The 23714-nt window shown below is 37.6% G+C and overlaps 2 protein-coding genes and 2 pseudogenes across 4 annotated transcripts in view; 3 read left to right on the top strand and 1 right to left on the bottom strand.

Moving 5' to 3' along the window:
• Nucleotides 1-132: 132 nt before the first annotated feature.
• On the top strand, nt 133-1331 carry LOC132033599 (uncharacterized; annotated as a pseudogene).
• A 542-nt stretch (nt 1332-1873) lies between these two features.
• On the top strand, nt 1874-6219 carry LOC132034838 (uncharacterized; annotated as a pseudogene).
• Nucleotides 6220-6680: 461 nt separating this feature from the next.
• Nucleotides 6681-9295, top strand: LOC132033602 (F-box protein At5g39450-like). Of its 3 annotated transcripts, none has more exons than XM_059423615.1 (2): nt 6681-8546; nt 8698-8876. In XM_059423615.1, the coding sequence occupies exons 1-2, from the start codon at nt 7235-7237 to the stop codon at nt 8730-8732; spliced, it is 1347 nt and encodes a 448-aa protein (XP_059279598.1). In that variant the 5' UTR covers nt 6681-7234; the 3' UTR covers nt 8733-8876. The 3 variants fall into 3 exon arrangements, with proteins under 3 accessions (XP_059279598.1, XP_059279597.1, XP_059279596.1); XM_059423614.1 differs by having other exon boundaries at nt 6684-6945; nt 7369-9295; XM_059423613.1 differs by having other exon boundaries at nt 6684-9295.
• A 3003-nt stretch (nt 9296-12298) lies between these two features.
• Nucleotides 12299-23714, bottom strand: part of LOC132033603 (BEACH domain-containing protein B) — a 35885-nt gene continuing 24469 nt past the window's right edge. Inside the window, exons 29-41 of the mRNA XM_059423617.1 lie at nt 23495-23708; nt 22053-22274; nt 21486-21959; nt 21070-21411; nt 20539-20988; nt 20407-20453; nt 20226-20319; nt 19836-20042; nt 17725-17850; nt 17265-17636; nt 16959-17190; nt 14376-15141; nt 12299-12773 (exon numbers count right to left, since the gene is read on the bottom strand). Of these exons, the coding sequence (XP_059279600.1) occupies nt 14444-15141; nt 16959-17190; nt 17265-17636; nt 17725-17850; nt 19836-20042; nt 20226-20319; nt 20407-20453; nt 20539-20988; nt 21070-21411; nt 21486-21959; nt 22053-22274; nt 23495-23708 (3478 nt within the window). The 3' untranslated portion in view covers nt 12299-12773; nt 14376-14443. The remainder of the gene's footprint in view (nt 12774-14375; nt 15142-16958; nt 17191-17264; nt 17637-17724; nt 17851-19835; nt 20043-20225; nt 20320-20406; nt 20454-20538; nt 20989-21069; nt 21412-21485; nt 21960-22052; nt 22275-23494; nt 23709-23714) is intronic.

The raw sequence follows: 23714 nt of genomic DNA on the forward strand, positions 1-23714 counted from the left end.
ATACCAAATACCGCGTGGTATTAATGTCTCATGTCAAACCGGAACCCGAATGCCCAGCCCTAGATATAGGCAAAATTAGGTGACCATGTTGTTAAAATAAAAAAATAAAAAACAAAAAAAAAAAACACGACTTTGGTAGATAATTACCACCTTCTAAGTTACTCATCTCTGAAATCAAGACGCGGTTTCCCTTGCATCTGTTCATTCCGAAACCTAACTGCTTTAGGATTCTAAATATAGTTCGACTTCAACTCTGGAACTAATACGAGTCTTTGTAGGACTAAAAAATAAATAAAAAATAAGCCGCCTTAGTGAAGTCTATTTATATAGAGTATGTTCAGTTCCCCCATATATAAAAACTACTGCTGTTTGTCTAACTTATCACTATCACATACAAAGTTTACACGCCTGCCACTCCTCTCCAGAAACTAGGGTTCTTATGGATATTGAAGTTGACCATTATGCTGTGTTGGATTTACCTTCGGGTGAGGAAGGGGCCAAACTTTCTGAGAAAGACATAACTAAAGCCTATAAAAAGAAAGCATTAGAGTTGCATCCAGACAAGAGGCCCCATGATCCAAATTCTCACTTGAACTTTCAAAAGCTGAAGGCTTCGTACGACATTCTCAAGGATAAGAAAGACAGGAAAATATTTGATGATCTACTTCGCGTGAGGCGTGAAGAGATCCAACGCCAGTCACAACAAGATTCAAACCGCAGAAAGATGAAGTCAGATCTCGATGCTGCAAGAGAGCGTGCTGCCTCTCGAGAAGAGAGGAAGGCATTGCTAAAAAACTTAAAGAAGAAATTGCTCGTGCAAAGAAACAGACAAGGGCTAAGGAGATTTTGAGTAGTGTAGACAAGCAAAAGGCGCTTAAAGTATCTTGGAAGGAGATGGGTGAAGGTTATACTTCCCAAAGATTGAGAGAAATCTTTAGCAAGTTTGGTGTGGTTGAACATGTAATCATCAAGAGTTCGAACAAAGGCACCGCTCTTGTTGTCATGTCATCTTATAAGGGCGCAGCTAAAGCCTCTTGTGGAAATGTCTTGGGCAATCTATCAAATATTCTCTCAGTTGTGCCTCTTCAGCCATTCCAACCTCCAATGCCGGCGCCATCTCCATTTTTTAAACCTAAGGGGAAATTTGAAGACTCAGAATTAGTAAAAATGAGAAAGGCTGCTCAAAACAAGAGGCTTTTTACAATCATTAGTTAGCCTTGGTGACACCGTATAAGATGCTTCACCAAGGCAACCTAATAATTTTCTATCAACTCAGAATCCCTTGAGCATAAGTGTGGAATCTGGATTTGTTTCATGAACCAAATTTACGACATGTTGCGCGTTTAATCTTTAAGGTTCTTTAATTGGGAAAGATGAATGACACCTTACTTGATGGGAAGTTGGGAACTATCTTAGTTTCCTGCAGCTGCTGGTTGTAAGCATAGATAGTTGCTAATTCGGTTCTGAGATTTTGGTTTACCAAGAAAAAGTAGATTCTGTTCTCTAAGATTTTGACCATGTTAGTTCTACCATGACTATTAGCAGAGGTGTAGGTCAAGTTTGTTTGGTTTACAAAAAAGATTTGTTTACTAGATTTTAACTGAAGCAGACATGAAAAGTAAGCAGTAACTGGGCTCATGTAATTACTTCCTACTACTAATTCTATCCCCTTAAATGCACAGCAACTACAATTACTATTACTACGTCTTTGTCCCAAACAAGTTGGAGTCGGCTACATGAATTCTCAATAGAAGTACCACATGAAGACATTTATTAAACTATTTTACCTGAATTGAACAGTTTGGTCATTTATTTCCAATTTACCTGCGACTGCAAGGGCTCGGATTGTATAGTTACTAGTATCTGAACACGCATGTCTATTACAAATACTACAAATGGTATAAATCATAATAAAATTGCAGTATGAGTAACAGAAAATTTGAAGTGGAAAAGTACAAAGTGAAAGATGAATAGTTAGCAAATGACCTGATTGTTTAACTGCAAGTTTTGTAAATTGAATAACTAAATTTACATCTGAAAGTTGTAGATAAATCTTGCTACTCCCTCCATTCCAATTTATGTGGCACTTTTTAGATTTTGAGAGTCAAATGAGTTTTTCTTTGATTACGATATTTTCATATGTTCTTAAAATATTTTAAATTATCAATTATTATGACCTATAGTACTTTTTACGCTGTGTCTAAATACGTAAATTTTATTTAAAGATTCATGCTCAAATTCAGCGACTTTCGAAATCCGAGCAGCACCACATAAATTGGGACAGAAGGAGTATATTTCAAAGGAATTATAGAGAAATCACGACATGGTTTGATTCCCTTGCATGTGTTCACTCCGAAATTATAGAAATATATTTGCAGGATTCTAATTCGACTTCAACTCTGGAAATTTTAATTGGAGTTCTTATAGGAGTAAAACAAATTAAGCCGCCAAAAAATTAGTGAAGTTTATAAATAGAATATGTTCAGTTCCCCCCATATACATATAGAGAAATCAAGATGGTTTCCCTTGTATCTTATTCACTCCGAAACCTAGCTGCTTTAGGATTCTAATTTGACAGAAACTAATATTAAACATGACCTACTTCTAAGTCTTGTAGGAGTAGAAAAAAGCAAAATATGCCGCCTTCGTGAGGTCTTATAAATAGAGTATGTTCAGTTAATTCCACATACAAAGTTTTACACAAAGTTTAACACGCCTGCCACTACTCTCCAGAAACTAGAGTTCTTATAGATATTGGAGCTGATCATTATGCTGTTTTGAGTTTACCCTCGGGTGAAGAAGGGGCCAGGCTCAGAAAGACATATCTAGAGCCTATCGAAAGAAAGCATTAGAGTTGCATCCAGACAAGAGGCCCCATGATCCAAATGCTCACTTCAACTTTCAAAAGCTGACGACTTCATACAAAATTCTCAAGGATGAGGAACATAGAAAGTTATTTGATGATCTACTGCACGTGAAGCGTGAGAACATCCAACGCCAATCACAACAAGATTCAAAACGTAGAAAGATGATGGCAGATCACTAGGCAAGAGAGCGTGCTGCCTCTCAAGAAGAGGAGGAACTAATTGCTAGAAAAAACCGCCAATCACAACGAGATTCAAAGTGTAGAAAGATGATGTCAGATCTCAATGCAAGAGAGCGCGCTTTTGCTCGAGAAGAGGGGGAACGAATTGCTAGAAAACTTAAAAAGGAATTTGCTAGAATTCGTGCCACACATTCAAAGAAAGTGTCTACTTCACAGAAAGAGGAACAGACGGCAAGGGTTGATGAAATTTTGAGTAGTGTAGACAAGGAAAAGGTGCTTAAGGTATCTTGGGACAACTTTACTCATTTTTTCTATTAAAACTTGCAATTTGTCCTGCTCTTCCCCTTGTTTTTTAAACCAGTCAGATGATCAAGACTTTTTAAATTATTCTTCATCTTAATTTTGTGTTGTGTTTACTTACTAACACAAACCATATTCATGGTAAATGTGTTATTTTTCAAGGTGATGCATTCTTTTGAGCGCGGAATTATTCTAGAAACCAGCAGTTGCAGGTTTTGGATTTCACTGAAATTTTGAAGATAGTCATACAGGCAGCAATATCCTTGTACTCTTTGACATATGAAGGTGTTGCGGATCGAACTCCGATTCCAATGTCTCATCCTTTATGATTTGCTCCTGGTTCAATTAACCTAAAGTCAACACGGGCGGAGCTACAAGCCTGTCTACGGGTTAGGCAGAACTCAGCAGGACTCTATATATTTGCATTTAAAAATCTCAGAACTCAATAAGCTGGCTTTTGTAGAATCCATAACCCATAAACTCAACATCCTAACTCCGTCTTCATGCACGAGCTCCATCAACTATTCTGTATGTTTGGCCTTGAACTCGGTCCATTAGGCCTTGAAGACGGGTCAATGTTGTCGTCACCTGTATTTGAAGCTGTTTCTGATTTCGAGGGCTCTGCTGCATTTTTCCTTCATGGTAGGGAGAGCGGAACTGACTATGGGCCATATGATCGTGGCATTCTCTCTTTTTTTTGCGGGAAATTGATCCAGCAACTCAGCTGAAATTCAAGCTCTGCTTATTGGATCTTTTTTTTTAAATAAAGCTACGCGGTTTGGTGGCACGATCCTTCCATTCAACCAAAAATCAATTACAGCAAAAGGGAGATGGACTGAACATCCTTGTCTCCAGTTTAAACGATCATACACACCTAATCAAACTAACATAAAGCACTTTACTAATGTACAAAAAAGACCAAAATTGATTTACACAAAAAAAGATTTGCTTCTTGTCAAGCAGAAGAGTTCTTTTGTGTTTATGCCTGAGGTTAGCCATCTGTATGAAGTTTAACCTGTAAGGTCCTTTAGCCTCTTGAGAGATGTTCTTGTCATTGAGGAAGACATGTTCAACATTTTCAGTTCTCCATTTTGCCAAAACATTTTCAACTTGATGGCTCTCTGAAGGAATGTTGAATTCTACAATTGGCCATATTGATGTATTTTTTATCTTCACAATGGTGTCTATCAGATGCCAATGAGGTTTATTATTACCACTTAGGATGTTAACGATTAGAAGAGTCTCGTTATTGGATTGAGATGGTGTTCGAATAATGGCTTTCCCTAGGATCATTGTGGAATCAGACTCAGCTTTTAATCGTTCAAATGATTAAGAGGGAGATCAACACCACCTCTTGGAATCTCGTCTCAAGGTCATCTGCAGTTTCTTCATACTTTCAGGGAATTCAATATTCCTGCAGATCTTCTCGCTAATTCGTACCAAAAGGACCATATTCTTCAAACCTTCTCAGATTATACCCAACTGAAGAGTGATGAACTTCGCAGACCAAATTTCAATTAGGATTAATAAAGGCAATTTTGTTTTCGATACTGGTTGATTAGTCCCTTTGGATAAGCTAAGTTGTCCTTGTTACTTAGCTTATTTCGAGAGCTCAACGGTATAGGAGAGCTCCTTAATTCTTATTTAGTATTCTTTTTTGGCTTGTTAGGATGTTCTTTCCTTACCAAAATTGTACTGAAGTCCCCTCTATGTACTATTGACTCTATGTCCATTTTCTACGTTTGTAGAAAATGGATATTGAAGTTGATTATTATGCTGTTTTGGATTTAACCTCTGATGAGGAAGGGGCCAAGCTTTCTGAGAAAGACATAGCTAAAGCCTATAAAAAGAAAGACATATTTAAATGCTCACTTCAACTTTCAAAAGCTGACGACTTCATACGATATTCTCAAGGATGAGAAACACATGGAGTTATTCGATGATGATCTACTTCGCGTGAAGCCTGAGAAGATCCAATGAGATTCAAAGCATAGAAAGATGATGTCAGATATCGATGTAAGAGGGCGTGCTGCTGATGCTAGTCTTCTAGCTCGAGAAGAGGAGGAATAAATTATTAGAAGAAAGTGTCTACTTCTACAGATCCTTCACAGAAAGAGGCATAGACAACGGTTATTCAAAACCGAACCATAATTGCTAACCCAACCACAAAATTGACTTATTGACTTCTTGGTATTGGGTTATCGGAATAACGGATGGTGAATGGGTTAAAATTTTATAGTTAAAAGCTTATCGGTGCGGGGGTGGATTGCTCAATTTCCTTACCGGATAAGCCATTAACCCCTTAAGAATAAGCTAAAAGCCTATTCAGATTCTATATCCTGTTCACTTCTTAGGAATTGTGGCATTTACCAAATTGCAAGACAGACATTGGACAGGAAGAGTTTTTAATTAATAGACGGGGGCAAAATAATACCTCATGATGATTTGCTCTTTAAGCATTGAGTTTTATCTAACATGCGGAACCATATACTAGTCCCGAATCATTTTCTATCTTACCGTTCATGGCATAAAATATACAATTAAACACAGAGAGCCAATATATGTGTATATTATACTGAACCGATCCCTAATTTATCAGTTGGCTAGCGGATTAGTACATTCAAAATTTAATAATCGATAAGCCAAACCGTTAAGCGTAATTATCTGTTCGATCCGGCCAATGGGCTGAGGAGAGCAGTGTACACAAGAAAAGGTGCTTAAGGTATCTTGGGGGAAGATCAGAGGAAGATTATACTTCCCAAATACTGAGAGAGTTATTTAGCAAGTTTGGTAAGGTTGAACATGTAATCAAAAGTTCTAAGAAGAAAGGCTCCGCTCTAATTTGCTTCCCTGGCGTTTGCGTGAGTGGCTAGTTAAATCTAACTGATTTTCTTATGCATCCTTACTTTTAAGATTTAGGACTAAAATGATCAATTACATGGTATATATGAAAGACTAAAGTGATCATTTTTTCATACATTAAGGACTATATTGGTTACGTGGTATATATTGAAGGACTCAAATAATCACTTTATCATACATTAAGGACTATTTCGATTACGTGGTAAATACGAAGGATTATTATAGACTATTTCAATTACGTGGTAAATATGAAGTACTAAAATGATTATTCTTTTGATACCTTAAGGACTATTTTGGTTATGTGGTATATATGAAGGACTAAAATGGTCAGTATTTTCATACATTAAGGACCATTTTGACTATGTTGTATATATAAAAGACTAAAATAATCCAATCCCATACATTAAGGACCATTTTGATCATTTTGGCCGGCAATTTGTTAATGGAAAGAGAACCCCTCATTTAAAGGACAATTCCAAAGATACTTTCATTTGTCTCTTTCAAGAAACCTCACATTTCTTCTCTTCTTCATCATCATTTATGTTCTTTTCGAAAAAGAACATAAAAAAAGGCCAGTTATTCTTTCAGTTTTGGTTGGTGATGACTTACTGATAAATGGATGACTTGTAAAAAATCTCAAAACCAGTTCAAGATTCACATCAATCTAAATAGTTCTATGACTAGTAAAGTCAATTGAGTCTTTGCCAATTTTGCATCTGATTAAAATCCTCTACAAAGTAAGCTTTTTTTCTGTTTCAGTTTTGAGTTTCACTGGGTTGTTAGATCTTGCTTTGCTTTATAGCCCTTTTCTTGTGTTTTTAGCCAATTTCTATATATCTTTAAATTGATTAAGTTGTTGCTGCAAAATCTTGAATCCCAATTTAAGAAAGTTGGGTTCTTTGTGAATGATTACCCCTCTTGAGTAATTGACTTTTGATGGGCTGTTGTTGGTCGTTGGGAAAGATCATTCTGTAGTTTGTTTATTGTGTTCTTTTTATAAATTTGGAATCTTGAATCCCAATTGAGATGGACGAAAGTGGTACTATGTTGACCGACTTTTGTGGATCTAGCTTGCTTTTAACACTGCCTGGTGATGTGTTTGCTTTAGTAAGTAAATCACTTTCACCAAGGGATCTATGTAATCTTGGTTTATGCTGTAGAAATTTGCATGATTCAGCTGCATGTGACAAGGTTTGGCTTTCACAATGCGATATGCTCAGGGTTGTTCCTTGTAAGGACCTTATTGAATGGCGAAAAGGAGTTTGTTCCTACAAGGCGCTTTGTCGCTTCCTTGTAGGGATAAAGCCTTTGCTTGGTATTTGGGTTCACCAAAATCCTGAACTCGGCAACGTTGTTTATGTTATGCCTGGTTTTATCTCCGCGGTTGCTTGTCGGATCATTCCACAAGAACTCGGCCCATTAGGCATCGAAGACGGGCCGATTTTGTGGTCCCCTGTGTTTGAAGTTGTTTCTGATTTCGAGGGCTCTGCGAAATTTTTCCTTCATGGTAGGGAGAGTGGAAATGACTATGTTTATCCCGGTTTGCTCAAGAAAGTCGACCGGACTTGCAATGTGCTTCTGTTAGAGGTTGAGCCTCAACAACACACAAGTGGTGCCCACAGCATTGTGCCCTTTGGTCGGCTTGCATTTGTTGATAGGAGAAAGTTGCTCGACACAGTTACTAACCAAGTTCGTCAAATGCTGCCAGATGCTAAAGATGACATATTATTTCCTCGTACGAGAGGAGAGGAGGCTGATTTACGAGAGGATATGGAACTCTTGTATGAAAGGAGATTGCTACTTATGAAACTGTACGATGATGATGGTGGTTTTACTGTCTGGAAGGGGGCTGGTTCCGAGTTTCCTTTGAGTGAGTTCACACAGAATCTTGATCTGATAAGTGCTGATAATGAGAGTCGGAGTCGGAAGACACTTGCTGAATATGTTAGATACAGTCTTAAATACATACTCAAGAAGTCAAACTCTAAGCGTGATCTTCTTGGAAAGAATTCGTCTGGCCACGGAAGTAAGCATGCACAGCTTAATGAGTTCCTTCAACCAGGTGATTCGATAGGGCTGACATTACATGCTTCGACTATGAAGTTATCTTCTTATCGTGCTTGGCCAAATATGCACGACAGTAAATTTGCCCTGTACAAGTTGCCTATGCGGGCCCCAGAAGTGGACGAAGAATATGCTGGTGTATGGGGAGGGACTTTTGGTTGGCCCCCGGGGAAGCTTTCTGATGATAAGCCTGGAAAGGCGTTGTTCCTTCTTTTGCTCTCTTATGAGGAGTCCCAAGGGCAGAAGCTACTTATCGCGACCAAGATATTAGAAGGTACACATTATGTTTTGCATCCTAATGGCTCAGCTATGTTTATAGTGAATATTGAAGAGCCTTCAAATGATCCGTTCCCTTGGTGCACTGATGAACACGACTCTAAGCATGCTTTTACGGGTGAAGGTATTGCTAACGGGTATGGTTTCAGGTATCCTGGTTCGAAACCTGGTTCGCTTTTTGTAATCGACGATAAAATGCTTGCTTTTATATGGAAGGAGTCCGGGGCTGTGTTGACCTTGCAGAGGCTTGATTTGCAAGAGGTTTTGAGCAAGGGGGAAAGAATTCATGCTCTACTTCCGGTGTCCAATTTCGCATACCTTACTAGGTCCTATTCAAATGTGTTTGCCAATGGTCTAACAAAGGCATAACAAATCTTTTGCTAGAAATGGCGGAACAACACAAAATAGGTGAAAAACCCGGCGCTTGGTTGTACTTTTAAGTTCGTCTCAATTCACACTTGCAGGGTGATTTGAGGTGCGTGCTTCGCAAGTTTCTTTTAGTTTCTTCACAAACAAAACAAAGGCATGATAGTATTGTACTCAACTGCTCGTGCCGTATGGTTAGATTCTTCTATGTTCTATTCTGTAGTATTATAATGAGGTACCATTTTCATATTTCTTGAACAATCTTTGTGCTGTTGGTAATTATGAAAAATCACAGTTCCCTTGAAGCAGGAATGAGGCTGCAGCTTCTCTTGATATTATTTGTTGTAAACTTATCTTCTATGAAAAATTTGATTGAGTTAATATTTTCCATTAGGAATTAAGATGTGCAAATGTATAGGTTGATAAGATTACATTTTTTAAATAATTTGGCATGATGCATTTTTTTGAAAAGAGCACTCATGAGTCATGCTTATCTTTATGAAGTTTATTTCTGCGTAAATCAGTTGGAAAAGAATTTGAAAACTTCTAGTTGTAAGTTTTAGTTCCCGCCTTTGCCACGGTATATAATGTACTACGGGTCATTTGCACGATTGTCCTTCAAAGGCACTGGTCTTTAATTTTTGTCCCTCAAATTGTTGGTCTTTAATTTTTGACCTTCGCCTAATACCTTGAGGTTCAGTTTAAGAAAAAAAAAATCCGCAAGGCAGAGGTTTATAGCAAAATTAGGCCTACTCGGCCAAAATTTAGGCCTTGAAGCAGAGGTTTGCTTTAAGGCAAATTTTTACCCAAAATTAAGCCTTAAGGCAAACTTTTGCTCAAACTCTGCCTTATAAGGTTCAAACTCTAACTTAAGGTAGAGTTTGAATTCAAAACTCTGCCTCGCGATTTTTTTTAAAATTTTTGAGTGAGCGGGTGTTCGAACTCGGATTTTTTGGGCGAAGGACAAAAATTAAAGACCAGTGCCTTTGAAGGACATTCGCACAAAAAAATGATGTACTAAAGCTTCCAAGTTTGTTTTTTCCTTATCAAAAAAGTTGGAAGCTTTAGTACATTGTAATTTATATTTACGTATATATATCGATTTTTATTAGTCCCTCCAACCTAATTTGTTTGAAAGTAGTTGACAAGGAGATTAGAAAGAAAGAGAACTTTTGACAAATACATAAGCAAAAGTTTTGCTGCAAAACTCATGAATATATTACGTACAAAATATCGTTGGTCCCAAATCTAAAATTTTCAAGCCAATGAGGCATTCAGTATTTAATATAAGAACTTAAAGCTTAATATATGAAGGTATTAATCTTTTCTTCAGGACCAAAAAAAGAACAAAGTACTAAACAAATTGTGATGGAGTTCGGAGTAACATATTAGTAAATTATTATGGGTTGATATAGTACCAATTAAGGATGACATTATACTAGGATTCTGTAATTGTTAAATGGCAAAGCTATGTTGCTTTGGTGGGATAATAATTGTAAATAATTGGAGCTATTTTGTTAAGCTTCAATGCTGATGATCGATGAAGATTAACGTGGGGCTTCTTTTATGTTAAGAAAAAGAAAAAATCGGTGTGAAAGTGACCTGATCACGTAAATATATATTTTTTATACCGCGTATATATAGAACTTAAAGTTATGGAAAAAAGCCGGTCGAATTTGTCAATTTGCTACCCCTAAGATTGAGAAAACAAAGAAGGGAAAAACTATTATAGTAGTCAGTTAAAAACTTTGGTGTGGGTGTGAAGACAAACAATATTTTTCACAATCCAACTTGTTCACATCAAACAGATGAGCCCTCCTTCCCCGTATGTAGCAAAGAAAATGCAAACGGTATTTCTATTAGAAAAAAAATAAAATGGTTCAGCTGACACATTTGAGTTAGTTTGAACATAAAGAATGTGTGATTTATACAAGAAAAAAAAAAGGGACTGAATTACCTCTGTATATATCAGTTTTCCTGTAAATCTCAATCAGAATATTCCTTCCCTCACCCTCTGTACACTATTTTCTTGGCACACGTTATTTACACACTCACAAACACTCACTCACATAATTCATTGAACCAAAATTTGACTTCAAATTCTCGGGATCAGCATTCAGCAGGGACCAAAAAATTTCAGATACCAAAATCTGTACTGTCAAACGTGACAACCTTGTTATTTATGGAGATGTTGCATGTGCACAATTAACAAGGTTGTCATCTTCGACTGTACGATTTCGGAATCTGAGATTCTTTCCCTTCCAAGGCAAATGCAAGTACGGTTGATTTGATCATGTGACATGTCGTCTCATCTAAAAACTTGACAAGGTGTTTGGACAAACATGAGTATATCGAGTCAAGATACACGTTGGCTGTAACACTAAATTAATTATCTGGCCTTATAACTTTTTAATACATTATTAGTATAGATATTCAGGGATTCAAAACTTTGGTTGTTGGATATTACCTTCTAGTGATCACCTTTATATACTTTTTAATACAAACATGTCTTTCGCCTTTATTCTCTTTGCTTCCGTTCAGGGGCGGAACTGCAGGTGTGCAAGGAGGGTCAACTGAACCCATCATTCGTCAAAAAATTACATTGTATATATAAGGTCAATGTGTTTATATATCATAAATATCGACCCCTGGAAACATTCTTTTTACTTTTTTAAATCCCATTGTCAAATGTCCTGGCTACGCCCCTACGTTCATTCATGCCCTCAATTACACCATGCATTCTATACATACCCATGCCTTTTATGAAAACGACTATTTCAATTTTAATTAGGAGTGGCATGCATTAAACGTAACTCTAATTTCTTCCATCAAAAAATTACATTATATATATAAGGTCAACTGAACCCATCTTTCGTTGGAAAATTAATTGTATATATAAGGCCAATGTGTTTATTTATCATAACTATAGAGTCCTGGAAACATTCTTTATACTACCTTTTTAAATCCCATTGTCAAACTTCCTGGCTCCGCCCCAGCGTTCATTCATGCCCTCAATTACACCATGCATCCAATATATACCCATGCCTTGTACGACTGTTTCAATTTTAATTAGGAGTAGCATGCATATAACGTAACTCTAATTTGTTTCAAAGTACTTTACAGTGAGATTTAAAAAGTGCTGGAACCATGGGAGTTACTAACTGGGTCTCAGTTCACAAATTCTTGCATCATTTCACCGTTCAAAAGTACGCTTGTAAACATTTCACGAATAATGAGGTAAGCTTTCACTAATATTAACGTAAGTTTTTTCCCTCTTTCCCCGTAAGAGAAATTTAAGCATCCAAAAAGGATGAAAAGGAAATACAGGCAAAAAATCACGATCACAAATGAATGAAAAAGCTTAACCAAAATGGAAAGAACAGGGAAATCACAATGAAATTTTCATTTAATAGTATATGGTTTTCCTTATAAGGGTGTGAAGCCCATCTATACAAAAAACACTTCGGGGCTACACACCCAATGATCACAACCACAAGGTGCTAATGTCAACGCCATTTACTTCCTATAATTGTTTAATACAACATTTGAGGCCAATCATATAAAGAAAAATGTGCGCGAAATGCTGTACACTAGGTGGTGGCAACTGCTTCCACAAGTAGCTGAATATCAAAAGCACATCATATTTAGATGGTGCTATATTCTGCCATTCTTAATCTTTCTACAGGTTGATGCTCAATGAATCCTTCCGCGGATGCAGCAATTTGAGGGCGCTGCTATAATAGCTACTGAAGAAAGATCCAATATACATTTTTTTCCTCTTGAAAAATGAAACACCAGTCACGTACTCCGATAATATAGATCGTGTCTTTCTCGATGACATAATAAGCTTCAATTCAGCCTGAACGGCAATACAAATGAACCAAGAAGGTAATTAAAAGAGAACAAAACCAAAAATCTGCAAAAATAATGTATAGGAAAACAAAAACCTACCATCTTAGATTAGCCAACAAGAGTAAAATAACAAACAGTGCTCAGTAGTCAGTACCAAATTTAAGAAGTGGGATACAAAAAGGGAAGGTACTTCACTTGGCATAACTCAGGATCTTGGGTACTACGAGTGGAAAAAATCCGACGAAGTGGGATACAAAAAGGGAAGGTACTTCACTTGGCAAAACTCAGGATCTTGGGTACAAAAGCAACAATTGCTTAACGATTGGAAATAATCCGACTCTTTCCATGTCCTTATCTCAGGTAACTGCACCTAGACTGGGATTCGTCAGTTTGATTATTTGGTCTGGTCCACAATAAGATGCACTGTGCCCTAGTTTGGCTCTAGAATAAGATGTGACTGCACGAGATCCATATGAGATTCACACTCAAAACCTCCTACGAAAAATGCCTTGTCCTTGCTATATATGATCTTGCTGTATATTTCTGCCATTCATGTCCCTGACTTGCAGCAACACTGCTTCTCTTTGCTAAGAACACTAACACACTAATAATGAGAACTTACACTAATGTACAAAAAATTGGAACGATGACATCCAGCATGTAATCTAGCACCTCTATGTTACCAGTCCCGGTACAATTAAGAGTACAGCAATTATTTTGCTATTCACAGATTAAAAAAAATGATGGCAATAAAAAGGGACATGTCCATTTTCTATCCAACAAACTGACATCTTAAACCTGTTCCACCATACTTCCTTCCATTAGGACCTTTTAGGACTGTTTAGGCACTGATTAACATCCCAACACCATCAAATCAAAAAGTAGCAAAACATAGCAGGAAGTAATACATGAGACCAGCTAAATGCTGAAAATTGAACTCTACTACTAGTGTTTACTTTTCCTGTCAGCTTCAGTTGAAATCTACTAAACAATTTTTCTGTAAACCAAACAGACTGGATAGACCCCTTTGCTAACAGTTGTGCTAAAAGTCTAAAACTAACATGGTCAAAATCTTGGAACAGAACCTATTTTTCTTGGTGAACCAAAATTTTAGTTCAGAATTAGAAACTATGAATAATTACAATTAGAAACAGTAGGAAACAACGTAGTTCTCATCAGAAACGGTGTAATTCTTCTTTCCCAATTAAAGAACCCTTCTAGATTCAACGCGTTTTGAAGTCTTCTCAAGGAATTAATAATTTAACATGTCGTTAAGTTGTTCGCGAAACAATTTCAAATTCACAATGTTATGTTCATCGATAGACGTATATTGGGTTGATACAAAAATCATTAGGTTCCATAGGTGCATCATCCTATATGGCTTCTTGGTTGAGATATTTGCTCAAGCTTGCATCTAGTGCAGCTTCTTGAGGGCAGAGCATGGAACATAAAGATCAGTACAGGTAAATATCCTTAGTAGTGCAGCAGCAATAAAAAGGAAAGAATCAGGTATGTATTCATACTTCACAGTTCACTGCCAGGAAGCTAAGACTGTAATGACACATCAAACCATATGAACTTTTTCTTCATGAACGACCTAGAAGCATACCTCAATTCGGCATCACTTTCAGTGATGATATTTTTAACGTTACACAGCAGTCCTGAACTGCAAATTCACTATGTCGTAGAAGCTTTGGATTTTGAATTCCTCGGAAAGCTAGTTTTACGAAGTTGAGGATTTTCGATTGAATAAACAAGAAGCCTTCCATCCTTGGACCCAGCTATAAAGCATTCTTCCGGTGTCACAGTTAGTGAAGTTACCATTTTCCCTATTCCATTGTACTTCCCCACAATCTCAAGAGAGTTCATAGAACGTACAATGATCAGCCCTTGATCTCCAGCACAAACCAAGAACTCTCCGCAGCTACTGAGTTCAAGACAGTTCAGGCGGCCATTGGATTCCGAAGACGAGATGTGTTTCCCATTTATAGAGTAGAGGTGCAAACTAAGATCATCATCAGAATAAAAAACAATCCTTCCATGACGTGATGCAACAAGCTTTGACAGTGGACTCCCAGATGGATGTCGTAGGGATCTAACATATCTCCCATCCCGCAGCGTATGGAAAACACAAGTTCCATCTTTTGATCCACTTATAACTATATCAAGCTCAATACTTGCATACAAGCACGTAATAACGTCATCATGACCACACAAAATATGGAAAGGGGTTTCAGCAATGATACAATCCTTTCGAGGAACCTCTGCTTGGGTATGCTTTACTCGCTTTTCAGGGGTTCTAATGCGAACAATCTCCCAGATCATTACTGTTGTGTCGTAACTTCCAGTAGCCAGGATGCTTCCATCAGATGTAACTGCAACAATTAAAAATGGCTTGGAATTTAGCGTTACTGAAAAATATAGAATAACTAAGAAATATGTATTTGCACTGATGTAACTGGACTGTATATTTTTCATAAAGTAAACAATTTTATTGATGGTGGGAGAAGAAAACTCTTGTATATAAGAAGTACACCAAAAACGTAGAGAACCCATACCAAAATGTGGCTCTCTACAAAAGCCAAGCTATTTAAAGAAGAAAAGAAAGAAACGAAACAAAAGAGGATTGCTTATTGAGAAGTTTCCTTTTCTTTATGAAGTAAATCGCACTAGTTAAGGCATCCAGAAGATGCAGAATTACACAAGGGTCCAAGAGGCTAGCTCCAGTACAATTCCTACAAGGAGCTAAAAGTCAAAAAAACAACAGCAAAAGGCTAGCTCAAAAACAATATGTGCTAACAAAATCCAAAAAATTATCAACACTGTTTTCCCTTTTTCTTTTTAGATGGGTAGGATGCTTATTGAAAACTCTGAAGACTTGCATCAAGTACCGCAGCTAGTACATGGTTATTATCCGATGGTATTCATCCTAGGCAGTCGGTAAAGATCTAAAAGTAAACAAAGAGAGAACTTTCTTTTATTAAGATAAAAACAAAGAGATACCAAGTTGACATTCAGAAGGTTTCTTGCTATAGGAAGTCAAGGAAAGACCAAAAACAAAAAAAAGTTTCAGAATTGTGCCCAATCCGATCACAGTAATGAATATTGTCCCTCATCTGAGACTGTTCTACTGCCTCTTAAGAGGGAATAAACATTTACAGATAAATACACTGCCTTCAATTGTTAAGGAGCTCTACTCCACATTGATTGTCCCTCCTTGCCAAGGTTGAACCACAAGCGTGCAATGTCAAAAAAATTTCAACTCACTGTACTGACATGATAGGAAACACACCCCTCAAATTTGGCATGATAACTTGGCCTGTTCTCATATAAATGCTCAATTTCCATGTATTTAATGTTACTATCCAGTTAGACAAATTCTTAATTCTCAGTCCCGAACTGATTCACTGCACTATTAGCATATAAGGATTGTAGTATCTGTTATCAGGTGTGATGAAAGATTTGCCTTCTTAATTTAAAGTCCTAGTTCCCTAAATATTAAATTTCACTTTTTAGAAAGCTCATGAGTCTACTCCTTTTTCTGTGGATCAATATAATTTATTAAGTACGGGGGTGGGCTAACATTAGATGGTTTGTTGCATTGTGAAACAAAAGATTAAGTGGGGCATAGATGACAAATGTGATGATAAAACTTCGGAAACAGCTTTCAGTTGTTTCGTGCAGTTTCCCCAGAATTCAAAATAATTTTCAACTATTGAATGAGAAGCCCCTACTTTCTGTTTTTGCTTCTTTTCTATGAAACAAAAAATAGAAAAAACTAAGCAAGATTATCAAGAATCAGGACTACTAAGCAAATTCCGTGTCATAATTTATTTATTTACCATTTTTTGACATGTTGCGTTGCACCAATATTCAACAGAAAGATACTACAAGCACCCAGTTAGACAAGTCAGAGGTCTGGTGTTTGCAAACAATTTTAAATGGACAAGTAATCTAATGCCAGGAAGGTCTGGCTATTAGTTTGTACTTTACATCCTTGAACAACGAAGGATTCTCTGACGTGCACAAGTCAGTTTGATGTCAATGCTTTCAGTTCCATTAATTTCATTACTATCCCATCACAAGAATCATCAAGATTCAGCCTTCATTTTTCCAGAGAATAAAGTGTGTACATTTGTTAGCTAGAAGCTCCAAACAAAAGCTGCCACATCTTTCAGTCAATGAAAATTACCTGAAATGCAGCTCACGACATCTTTATGTTGTCTAACGCTCTGTACCATTCTGCCATCAGTTAGCGATATAACCTGAAAGCTGTTTTCGCAGGTACCACATGTTATCAAAAAGTTTTCAGCTGGTGTTGATAATGTTCCAAAGCATTGTGCTCCAAGCTCAATATTTTCAGCCAGAGGACTCCCAATTTTCCGAGGAGGAAGGATATCGGAACCAATCCCAAAAAACGGATCCTGCAAGAAAGTTAAAAATGACTTCACCGACTAGCTAATCATAATACCCGACCTTATTATTGCTCTAAACTAACCTGTGAGCCAGAGAAGGTGAAGTTTCCACCAGATTGCAACTGGGTGGTCACCCATGTCTTTACGGACATGGTGAGGCCCTGGTTCACAAGGACAATGGTCGAATCCAGCACATTAACATACAGAGTAGTTGAAGGGCAACTGCTTGAACATGAAGCCATTGATGTTAGGTTAATAGAACCAGGGGCAAATCGTAGAGGATGAGCAATTGGAATCGGAGGTCCTCTTCTAGGATGTTTCTTCCGGAAAAGTTGAATCGGTGTTTGACCAAAGTTGGCAATTTGATCTTCTATGGCCGACCTTTGCAATTCATCATCCATGGTATCCAGATCCACAGCACCTTCATATGTCAAATAATAGAAAATATTTGCTGCCTGTATGACAACATCTTCAAAATTCAGCGAAATTCAAATCCTGCAACTGGTTCAAGAATTATCTGAAGTCAAAGCTATTTCCCTATACCTCAACTGCTGGTTTTCCCCACTGCTTGTAACCAAATACCAGATCAATCCAGTGGTGGAGATTTGAGCTCACATATTCGCTTTCAAGGGCCTCTCTGTTCTTACTAATAAATTCCTCAGGACAACCCTGTACATGCATTTGAAAATTAGCTCTCTAAACATTGTCTACATTAAACAGTAAAGAAATAAACAGAACTTCAGCACAAAGGTTAGCTCCACAAAAACAGCACTAAGAGGGTGCCCACTTATATACAAGTGAAAAACGAGCCAATCAATTTGTGGCACAAGGGAACGGGAAATTCCAAGTAACATGTCTATCCAAGTGCTGTGAGCATTTGCATTATGCACTGGAACAGCCTTTCAAGACATCAACAATTCTTTTCTTCCCATACTCACAGAATGCATGCCAATAGTAACAACAACAACAACAACATACCCAGTATATTCCCACAAAGTGGGGTCTGGGGAGGGTAGAGTGTACGCAGACCTTACCCCTACCTTGGGAGGTAGAGAGGCTGTTTCCGATAGACCCTCAGCTCAAGAAAAGACATTTCAAAAAAGGTTAGATTAACAGAACTAAAGAAATCAATGCAAAATAAAGAACGCATGCTAATAGAGTGTTCCATTAAAAGTCTATTGCTTATCTATCTTACTATCAGTGTTATTTTATAATTGCTCCGTCGCTTCAGGTGATGAAGCGATGCAATGCGAGGGACTATTGCCTCATAGAAGAAGCCATGCACTTCAGAGAAATAAAACACAACCATTGTAGATTCTTTCTAACAGAGACTTTTCATTCCTCATTGCCCAATCGACAACAGATTCAATCCCACCAGTCCCACAATTGAATCTCCCATCAAAGCAGGTATCTAAGAGACAGTATTGACCATCTATTTTACTGCTCAAAGGAATCTTGAAAAAGATGGCTATGTTTTTATTTTTTTTGATGAAGTAATGTGTTTCATTGAAGGGCATCAAGAAGATGCAAAGCTACAGCAGGCAAATTACAAAAGAGCAAAAGTGTAGGAAAACATTGTTTGCCCCAAAAAAATGTCTCAATCAAGAACTAAAGTGCTAATAAAATCCAAACACTGGTCGGGGGCAACATTGTCAAACAAAAGTGATGCACTAAACCATTTAGCTTTAAGAGAATAACTTGGCGTTGTGATGCCATCAAAACAATAACTTGGCGTTGTGATGCCATCAAAACACCTTCTGTTTCTCTCATTCCACAACAAACAGCAGCAGGGGTCATCAACCAGGTCTTTTTGATGGTCGTATCAACTTCCCAGAGGCTCCAACTCACAAATGCCTCTCTCGGATTCTGAGGCATCACCCAACTTAATCCAAAAATATTGAAAACCATGGTCCAAAGATTAAAAGCTACTGGACAGTGAAGAAATAAATGGTTGACTGTTTCCAGCTGACACTTGCAAAAAAAGATGGGTATTTAATTGGTGATCTTCATTGTTCATGGATTCTAGAGAGAAGGAGGACTTTCTCTCTCCGGTTGGCAACTGAAAATCCTTCGGAAGAAGTGGTGGAAGGTTGTTCCAGCTTGCATATGGCAGACTGTATTGAATGAAAGCAATGCTAGGTGCTTTTAACTTTGAAGACAACTCATGCTCTATAGAGAAAATCAAGATGAAGTGTTTTTTTGTCCTCTCTTCTGGTGTAAAGAATAATTATGTAGAGGATACAGATAGTATCTTTGAATTTTTTGAATCCTTGTGCGAAAACAAGGCCTTTTGTAATTGTAAATATTGGATACCAGTATCACCTTGATGCTGATTTGGGGGGGGGGAACATGTACTATGCCACTCATTGCTTCAAGATTTTATTCTTCAAATAAAGTTGTCTTAAGTTATTCCCATCCCTTCATATATGGAGAGCTTGTTGTATATGATAGCCCACACAAACATGCTACAGAAATCATCTGTTTAGGCTGGATTCCATTTATAGGCATAAAGAACCTCTAATAATTTGCTTCTGGTTCCCTTTCTTAGGCCTTTTTCATATTTTCCCACTCAACTGGGATGCAAATACACATCATATGGCGATGAAGGAAAACTTAAACCACACTTTCAGTTGAAATAAGCAGTGAGACCATACCTTGGCCCATGGAGGTAGGCAAATATCACCTATTGGTTCTCCATCTTGTTTGACACCAAAATAATATGAGTTTGAATTGGTCAGAAATTCTGGCAAGTAAAAGAATTCAGGAATCAACTCTTTCACATCACTTGTATTAGAAAGGCAATTCCGATATGTTCCTCCAATGCTATGAAAAAGCCGGTCAGCATGATCAAATTTTCCACCCTAAGAAAACAAAGAAGACAATATTTTATAAGTTGTTAAAAACTTTGGTCTAGGTAGAAGACAAAAAATCACACACACAATCAATCTCAACCCTGCGAGCTAGATGAATCAGTACAGAATTAGATGACTTCAGCTATAAACTAGTGAAACCAGTGGACAATAATATGAGCAATCTCCAAATACCTGAAGATTACGGTGGAGGCCTGTAAAAGGTTCCAACCTCAGGAGGTAAAATAGCACAATTCCCATGCTCGAGTAATGAGAACCATAATAGAAACTGTTGAAAACAAGAATGATTGCACATCATGTAACGTATCAAAGGTTAAGTTCTGGAGGACAACCAAAATGTAAATTCAAATTTTACCTGGGAATATCAGGGTCACAGAAGTTGCGATATCTATCCTCAAAGACCTGCAGAGGTAAACTGGGATTGCATCACAAATAAAGAGAGCTATAAACTATATGTGAAATTAGTCACAAAGAAGTATTGACTAACCTCGAACCTTTTAGCATCCAGTGCTCCAACAGGTTTTGATAGATCCCTAAAGGTAGAAGATTTGTTAAAATCAAGAGTCTCTGAGGAATAATCAGCCAGAATCCAAGGGAACACGGGATACTGGGTCAAATCATTGTAAGATCTCCCAGCTAAAGTGTTCAGAACCATTAAATATTCAAAGTTCGTTATCTCCCTCCTCTTCCAGCGTTCTCTAGCATTTTCTGCCATCTCCAACGCCACACGTCTGTCCACAAAGGAAATAACTCCAGTCTTGTCCCTGTAACCCTTTGGGAACATACTTTCATTTCTGTTTAGAACTATTAAGCTTCCAACGTCTTTGGCATCCTTTTGCGAAGCAAAGTTAAAAAATACAGGAGCAGTGGAATCACTGAAGAAAATTTCAATCGCTGTATATCTTAGCAAATATCTAGTCCAGTGTACAGCCTTTACCTACATTAAGAAATGTCGGAGAGGATAAGATTTTGGACAAAGAATATGAGACTAAATCATACAGAACAGTAGCTCCAGTACCCTGAAGATTGTCCATCTCCTGTGCCGATTTATATTGTTAGGATGCTTTTGATGCTCATCATTATTGACAGCACCAATGCTATTAATGGCTCTTCCCCTCTCACAATCTAAATCATAACTGATGGGCCACTTGAGAAATTTGTGATTTTGGAGTCCGCCTAACTGATCCGACTTGTTGACATCAAACTTCCCAGAAGAGTCAAAGTTTCTGAAAACAGATGACCCTCCTGTACCTTCGACCAGAAACTCACCAAAGAAATGCAAAAATTTCTTTTTCACCGCTAAATGTCCAGCTAACTTTCTCTTAGGTGTAACAAGGACACAAGGGACTGACATGAGAACCTGAAAATAAATCCAAGCTTGAGAAATGCTGAATTAGTTGTTTGCTCTATTAAGATATAGAGGTAAATTTGTACCTCACTATCTTCTGATTCAATCTGGGTGGAGGAGCAATCTATGTCTTCCTTAGCGATGTCCTTCAGATCACTGCTCTCTTTTACAACCTCTAAATACTGTCTATCTGACAAGTCGTCAGAACCAGGCTTTTGCCCACTAAGTTCGCTCTCACTTTCATTCAATTCAGATGAACCCTCATCGGTAATCCTCCTAATCCCTTTCAGCAAGAACCTCTTCATTTGCTCAGGAATATGTGCTGCAAAACCAGGTTTGGCATCATTGGAAGGATTAAGAGCCTCAATGCTAGGTGTCGTAGAGGTAGGACGACAAAGCTTTTCATCAAAATCATAATTCCGTCTCAACTTTTGCCGGCGACGCCATGCGTCCTCTGTTTTATCAAGTTTCCAGTGTGTTAATGTGCTGTTTGGGAAAGGATCAGCTGACCAAGGACCCCTTTCATCAATGAGAGAGCGAAAAGTGTGAATCCACTTTCCCTGTAAGAGCCAAAAAAAAAAAAAGTGGTGAAAAGCTCAATGCGGGAAACACGAAAGAAACAACAAACCAGTGACAATATTTTGTATACTTACAGCAACAATTTGCTGTTGTTCATCATATGCTAATTGGAAAGAACTCCTTCTGTTGTCATCAGAGGCAAGAATGACATTTAAACTACTCTGTATTTCAACTTCAAAAGACTTCTTTTGGTTGGAATCTGTGATTGCCATTTCATCCAACCTCGCACGAAGCTCATGCAACTGCATGGTCCTATCTGCTGTTGAACTCTTGACATATTTTACTTCATCGGCAAACTGGACAGGATGGAATGAAATTTCACTGGGCATAAGGTATAAGTGAACAAATATAAATTGGAATGGAAAAAACGAGGAGCAAAAACTCCGGAAACAAGCTCATGAAAGACAAAAGTCTAACCACATGCTATCCTTCTAATGTTAGACTAACATAGATGGGCAAGTTCCTGTTTCATTAAGCCCCAACATTAAGTGCTAGAACAGAAGTCGTCAACAGATTAGTTTTAAAGAAACATAATAGCTGTTCATTTTGGTCACTGAGGCACTCAGCTAAACGAAGGATAGAGCAATTAAGTTCTTTCAGGGGGGTTTTCAGCCAACATTCAGGTGTCTCGTTTATTATTTGCACAGAACACACTCAGTATATCAGGCTGACAAGGATCAGCTCCTTTGTCCCAGGAACACATTGTAAGTTTCTCAACTAGTCTCAGACTAGAGAATAATCCTAAAAATATGTGAAAAGTGGATATCCCTCTTCAATCACCTATTTAGACTTACCTTTGGGGGTTTCTCATAAAGACCAAGTAATAAGGTAAACAGCGACTGGGAGACTTGAGAAGAGATAAGTAGGACGACAAAGAGGTAACTTGTCAAAAGGTGGTAAAGAGAAATCAACTAGGAGTACTTTATCCAGCATTCCGACTTCTCAAAATCCAGTATCCCAACTTATTATATCTTATTATTGCTCATTCCTCTGACCTTGTTTTCTCTGCATTTTTGGAGAATACATGAGATTCCTGTTAGTGTTGATGATTTGCTCTCTGTAGAGAACCAAACTCATTTGTAAGTGTCCAAACTTTAATAATGTACAGACTTTGGATATAGGGATTTTTTCCCCGTTTTTCCAATAACTTATTAAGTTTTCATTTGACAAAAGGTTAGACAACAGTCCATTGGTAACAAACCAGCAAGCAAGGCAACTCCCTGAAACAGAAGTACATAAATAGAATCATAAAACATCAATAAAAGCCAATCCAAGGAATTAAAAATACCAAAAAACAAAAAAAAAGTCAGGGAGACTACAGAAGAAAGGGACAAAAGAGATTTCTTAGACTATGAAGTGGTCATGGTGGGAGAATAACAGAAATTCAAAATTTCCATGCATGTACTCACAAGAATCCCCTAATTTCAAGGGGAAAACATGCATATACTCAAATTATTTTTTGAAAAGTACAAAATATTAAGTGATATAGCACAGGGTTAACTATTCCAAGACGCACCGCAGAAAGCACACGATCCTTTTGAATCAGATTGTGAATGGTGCTTCCCTCTTTAGTATTGCTCCCTGACTCTGAAGAATCATCTCTGCTCACAATACTTGTAGCTAGCATCAGTTTCCCGCAATTGACAGTTTCCCGAATTATGTGAGCTATAACATGAAATCTAGCCCCATCATCCAGCGCCCCATAATGAGACCTAACTGCGAGTAATGCCCTAAAC

Source organism: Lycium ferocissimum, chromosome 10, assembly GCF_029784015.1.
Source record: "Lycium ferocissimum isolate CSIRO_LF1 chromosome 10, AGI_CSIRO_Lferr_CH_V1, whole genome shotgun sequence".
NCBI classification, from domain to species: domain Eukaryota; kingdom Viridiplantae; phylum Streptophyta; class Magnoliopsida; order Solanales; family Solanaceae; genus Lycium; species Lycium ferocissimum.

Excerpts from the sequence above, each read along its gene's own strand:
- LOC132033602 (XM_059423613.1), top strand. The coding sequence starts at position 7,235 with ATGGACGAAAGTGGTACTATGTTGACCGACTTTTGTGGATCTAGCTTG.